The 6,710-nt window shown below is 36.5% G+C and overlaps 1 protein-coding gene across 1 annotated transcript in view; it reads right to left on the bottom strand.

Moving 5' to 3' along the window:
* The window catches only part of LOC108523656 (probable phospholipid-transporting ATPase IM), a 261,994-nt gene that overhangs the window by 123,641 nt on the left and 131,643 nt on the right, over positions 1-6,710 (bottom strand). Inside the window, 1 exon segment of the mRNA XM_017864379.1 lies at positions 1,443-1,651. Within this exon segment, the coding sequence (XP_017719868.1) occupies positions 1,443-1,651 (209 nt within the window).

Genomic DNA, 6,710 nt, shown 5'->3' with positions numbered 1-6,710 from the left:
AGATGGATTAAAGACTTAAACATAAGATCTAAAACCATAAAAACTCTAGAAAAATAACCAAGGCAATACCATTCAGGACATAGGCATGGGCAAAGACTTCATGACTAAAACACCAAAAGCAATGGCAACAAAAGCCAAAATTGACAAATGGAACCTAATTAAAGAGCTTCGGCACAGCAAAAGAAACTATCATCAGAGTGAACAGGCCAACCTACAGAATGGAAGTAAATTTTCAATCTCTCCATCTGACAAAGGACTAATATCCAGAATCTACAAGGAACTTAAACAAACTTACAAGAAAAAAAACAAACATCATCATCAAAAAGTGGGCAAAGGATATGAACAGATACTTCTCAAAAGAAGACATTTATGTGGCCAACAAACGTATGAAAAAAAGCTCACCATCACTGATCATTAGAGAAATGCAAATCAAAACCACAATGAGATAACATCTCAGGTCAGTTAGAATGGCAATCATTAAAAAGTTAGGAAACAACAGATGCTGGAGAGGATGCAGAGAAATAGGAACACTTTTACACTGTTGGTGGGAGTGTAAATTAGTTCAACCATTGTGGAAGACACTGTGGCAATTCCTCAAGATCTAGAACCAGAAATACCATTTGACTCAGCAATTCCATTACTGGGTATATACCCAAAGGATTGCAAATCATTGTACTATAAAGACACATGCACACATATGTTTATTGCAGCACTATTCATAATAGCAAAGACTTGGAACCAACCCAAATGCCCATCAACGATAGACTGGATAAAGAAAATATGGCACATATACACCATGAAATACTATGCAGCCATAAAAAAGGATGAATTCATGTCCAGGATGAGGCTGGAAACCATCATTCTCAGCAAACTAACACAGGAACAGATAACCAAACACCACATGTTCTCATTCATAAGTGGGAGTTGAACAATGAGAACACAAGGACACAGGGAGGGGAACATCACACACCACAGCATGTTGGGGGGTGGGAGGCTAGGGGAGCAATGGCATTAGGAGAAATACCTAATGTAGATGACGGGTTGATGGATGCAGCAAACCACTATGGTACATGTATACCTACGTAACAAACTTGCACATTCTGCACATGTATCCCAGAATTTGAAGTATAATAATAATAAAAAAGAATCCCACAGAGCACTGAAAGGAACTTCAGAGAGTTATCCTATCTAATCCTCTTCTCTATCCATAAATGGCAATAAATCCAAAGTTTCATCTAAATTACTCAACATTTATCCAGTACATATTCAGTGAGAATTTACAGTCTGCCAAGCATACCAGCATCTATATGGTAGATGCTGATGGTGCCCGTATTAATAAGAAAGCCAGTGATTGTTTTGGATTTTTAAATTGTTTTTAATGGGGTCAGTTATTCAAGAAATTGTTAACAATACCGTTAAGAGAAAGCAACTGTGTCTCTTACCATAGATTCTCCCATTAATGGAACATCTTTTAAAGGTCATGATGTTTTGAGTGAGGGTACCCGTTTTGTCGGAGAAAATGTACTCAATCTGCCCCAGTTCCTCATTGAGCGTGGTTGTCCGAGCCTCTGCAGGTGTTGCTTTTCGAGAATAATACATCTTCCGGTCCCAGTTTATAAAATAACTGTGTCCTAGACGAATTACTTCCACACTGTCATCCATTAAAATGGGGAAAAAAAGAAATGCTCCATTAATTTCAGAACATACAATATTTTGCCAAAATAAGAAGTCTGCCAAAGTCTTCAGCATTTAGAGGAAAATGTGGATGCTTTGTCCCTAGGTCACAGGGATCTTCAGAAGCTTCTCAGCAGAGTCTGCTTATAAACCTTTCCGAGTTATTTCCTGCAACACCATAAAACAATAAGCCAGCTTAGGATAAAGCTTTAGGGAATGTTTCATGGTTTTCTACATTAAACAGGCCCAGTGGAGATTTTGTGTATAGCGTATTAGTTTGTGTCTCCTCCTATATGATAGGAGTGGTCCCCAACCTTTTTGTCACCGGGGGCCAGTNCTCTGTCACCCGGGCTGGAGTGCAGTGGCCGGATCTCAGCTCACTGCAAGCTCCGCCTCCCGGGTTTACGCCATTCTCCTGCCTCAGCCTCCCGAGTAGCTGGGACTACAGGCGCCCGCCACCTCACCCGGCTAGGTTTTGAATTTTTTTTAGTAGAGTGGGGGTTTCACAGGGTTAGCCAGGCTGGTCTCGATCTCCTGACCTCGTGATCCGCCCGTCTCGGCCTCCCAAAGTGCTGGGATTACAGGCTTGAGCCACCGCGCCCGGCCAAGAAATCTGCTGTTGAGAACTTTCTCTCCAATACATTGTTTGATGTGGCTTCACTTTGCCAAAAGAGATAGAAAATAGTATTTCCATGAAGCAGAACCAAACCATAACAGATACTAAGTGAAAACAGGATGTGTTGTCATACCATTCTGCTCATTTACCATGAAAAGAGTGTTGCATCACATTCTAATTACATAATTATGTTAATTATTACAATAATTATTAATATAATTCTGATTACATTCTAGTAATCATTTATGACCTTCCAGCTCCAGAAGCACAATTTCTATGGCAAAGTGTATGAACTCTCTCAATGCTCAATGTCATACATAATGCCAAACTGATTCCCAAAAACGTCATAGAAACATAAGTCTCTACCATCAGATTATTAAAAATTATCTTTCACCATATGCAAATTCAAAAGCTATGTCACTACTGTTTACTGCATTTCTTATCAATGAGTTTAACACTTTTTTCAAATGTTAGTGGCCAGTGACTTTTCTTCTTGGAATTATCTAATTGTGTCTGCCTATTTTATTTTTCCTATTCTGATACCAGTGTATTTATTAGTGATTTGTAAGAATTCTATAGTTATTAAGTCTATTAATTCTGTCAAAAAACAACGCAAATATTTTATCCAATTTATTATTTGTCTTCTTTTTTTTTTTTTTTTTTTTTTTTTTTTTTTTGAGACAGAGTTCCGCTTTTGTTGCCCAAGCTGGAGTGCAATGGCGCTATCTTGGCTCACTGCAACCTCCACCTCCCTGGTTCAAGCGATTCCCCTGCCTCAGCCACCAGAGTAGCTGGGATTACAGGCATGCTCCACCATGCCTGGCTAATTTTTGTATTTTTAGTAGAGACGGGGTTTCGCCATGTTGTTCAGGCTGGTCTCAAACTCCTGACCTCAGGTGATCCACCCACCTTGGCCACCTAAAGTGCTGGGATTATAGGTGTGCGCCACTGCACCTGGCCACTTGTCTCTTTTTTTTTTTTTTTTTTTTAGAGACGGGGTCTTGCCATGTTGCCCAGATTGGCCTCAAATTCCTGAGCTCAAGTGATCCTCCCACCTCTGCCTCTAGAGTAGCTGGGACTGCATGCATCGCCACAGCTGGCTGATGGTCTTTTCATTTTGTTTCCAGTTTTTTGATATGAAGTTTTCTCTTTCTAAAGGATCAAATTCATCAAAAGTTTATACTTTGTTTTGTAGTTTTGTTTAGATAAGCCTTATCTATGCCAAGATTATATATACGGATATCTATATTTTATTTGTTTTTATTGATTTTTTCATAATTACTTATCCCAATTGAAACTTATGATTGAAATTGAAAGTTTGATGTACATATGAGGAGCAAATTTCAAGTTTTCCAAATAAGAAGATTTTACATCAACATTTGTTGAACAATCAATCCTTTCCCCATTAAGCTGGGATGCTTTCTGTGTCACAAATAAATCATTTTACTCACTACCATCTGATTTATGGATTTCAATTTTATTCATTGATATGACACTTAATGCATCTCTTGTTTTCATTACTGTAGCTTTATAATAACTGACAATACATAGAAGAAACAAAATCACCTTTATTCTCTTCCTCTTCAAAATTCTTAACTATAATCACCCATTTATTTTCCTGATAGAATCAATGTATTCATCGAAGTAAACATTTGAATAAATGTACTAATTTTCCTACAAAATTTCTTTGAGATTTTGATTAGGTCTATGTTAAACTCTTAATTATTTGAAAAGAACTGATATTTTGTAAACTTAAATACAACTTCAAGGAGAAGGTCAAATCTTTTAGGAATTCCATTTTTTAAAGTACCTCAATTAGTTAAGGAATTTTAGTTTAGTTTAGTTTTGCTTTTTCAAATCTATAAAGCACAGGTTCATACCATAGCTTTATAGATTTGTTCTTGAATATCACAGTCGTCCCTTGAATCCATGGGGGATTGGTTACAGGACTCCCAATCTGAGGATGCTCAAGTCCCTTACATAAAATGTCATAGTATTTGCATATAGCCTACCCATATCCTCTTGTATACTTTAAGTCATCTCTAGATTACTTATAATACCTAATACAATGTAAATGCTATGTAAATAGTTGTTACACTGTATTGTTTAGGGAATAATGACAAGAAAAAAACTCTGTACATGTTCAGTACAGACACAACCATCCTTTTTTTTCCAAATATTTCCCATCTATGGTTGGTAGAGTCCATAGATACAAAACCCATGGATACAAAGGGCAGAATTTAAACTTTTTTTTGATAGGATAAATTTTTAAATTGTTGTTATACTAAAATACAGCTTTTAATTTTTGTAATGTTACTTTCATAATTAGACATAACTAAATTATCCTACTGAAAGTTTTACAGATTATTCTTATGGATTGACTACATTTATAATCATATTATTGTCTGTGTTCTTCATTTCTAATAGGTTTATTTCAGGTTCATGTCTTATCTTATTCATGGATATTTCAGTTTCATGTCTTTGTACTTTAACAAGGATATCCAGAACAGCAGAAAATAGTTATGGTAATAGCAGGTACCATAGCTTACTTCTGATCTTAGTGGAAATTAATCCTTGGTTTTTCTCATCTGTAGAGTGACAAAGTTGGGCTAGATGACACTCAAATCATTTCTGGTTATTAAATTCTATGCTTCAAGTTCTAAAAGTACATGACATACCTACCTTTCCCTCCCCAAAAGAGGTGTGGGGCCAATTCATTTTTAACTATTTGAATGGTAGCACTTTTTTTCTCCCTAACTAAAATTACACTGTGACTATGTAGAGTGTGATATGATGTTAAGATACATAACTCACACTCTTTGTTTATTTATTTATTTATCTTCATGTATGGTTTACTCTTCTGCATCCCACCCCACCCCCACCCTCCATGTAAATTCCTTGCTAGCTGGTCTGATTCAGCTTTATTTTCCTTATTCCTTTCACTCAAAAAGCATTAGCACTTACAACGGGCTGGGGTAGTATCTTGCCCATCAGAGGCAGTCAATCAGTGTTGAGTGTATGACTTTTAACTCTTTAGACTCTAATTTCACCAATAGGGATATTAAGACTTAGAGAGGTAAAGTGACTAACCCAACGTCACATCAATAATTAGCCACAGAGCCAAGACTAGAACTCAGGGATTTGGGAAAGCCAGTGCAGACTAGGCCTTAAGAATGGCATTATGAGGGTCACAATACAAACCATGAAGTTTTTTATTTATCTGAAAATCAAGTAGCTCCCTGTAATCTTAAACCAAAGTGAATGAGACAGAATTTGATTGTTCTGTGTTATAGTATAAGCCAATGGAAGTATTCAAAATTTATTCAAATTCCTAGAGCTTAAATGTCTGAAGAGAAAACGGGCATTGTTTTTGTTTGGGAAAAGAGGATTCAGAAGAGCCATAGTGGAACATTCGCCTCTTTCTTTTACAATAGCAGAGAAAAGGAGAAAAATATTCAGAGTTAGCATACTCTGGCCGCTTAGTGTTTTCTGCCTGAATACTCGCAGAACAGAGCTTATAATTTCACCCAGTCTTGGGCAAAACAAGCAACATAGAAATGAACTCCTATTGCTTTGGAAAGAACACTCAAAAGCTAATTCCTTGGGGTAACAATGGCTGCATTTCTTAAGATTATGTATTTTTAAAAAAACTGTAGCTGGGTACGCCTTAACACAACAGACAAACAAATTGACAACATAGAAACATCCTACCAAAATAAATGTCCTTTCCTCGCCTGGAATTGTTCACCATTCAAAGCAAATACTGAACTTCTATCCTCAAGTGACATATGGCACTCATTTACTCTTTGTACATATTCTAAAGCCTAATAGAAGCTTTGGCAGAAGGTCTTCATCATTCTGGACAGAAATACCTGGGAGTTCTCTTTTTCTATGTCTCAATCTTTAGGACTGAGTAACCTGAAATTCCTTGGAATGCTTTTTCCCTTGAGTTAAGATCAGAATCACTGTACTTATTTGGCGAGAGAAAGGCTCTCATTTATCTTCATAATTTCCATGCCTTACAAGAAGGACAGAACTCTAGACTCTTTTTTTTTCTTTTGATTTCTTCACTGAGTAATAAATCATGCATAGCTTAGGGATAGAGGAAAACACTGTCCCAACTCTCAGAAGACTTCTGTCCCTCATTAGCTCATGATCCTGAGCAAATCCTCTCATCATTTTGAAAGCAGTTCAGCAAATCCTGCTTCATAAGATTGTTGGGCAACATGAATGAGATAAAGTATGTGGACGTGTGAAACATAAAACACTAAAAAAAGAGAAAAGCATTCACAGAGTTTTAAGGTACCATATTTCATGGTATATTACAGAACATCAGTAATTTTGAAAATTATAAGAATGTATAAGAAAGTAGTTTTTAAGTGATAAAGTATTATGCTGAATCACTTTATATATATATATA

The sequence above is a fragment of the Rhinopithecus bieti genome, unplaced genomic scaffold (assembly GCF_001698545.2).
Source record: "Rhinopithecus bieti isolate Rb0 unplaced genomic scaffold, ASM169854v2 scaffold_76035, whole genome shotgun sequence".
NCBI classification, from domain to species: Eukaryota; Metazoa; Chordata; class Mammalia; order Primates; family Cercopithecidae; genus Rhinopithecus; species Rhinopithecus bieti.
This window is presented reverse-complemented; position numbering and strand designations above follow the sequence as displayed.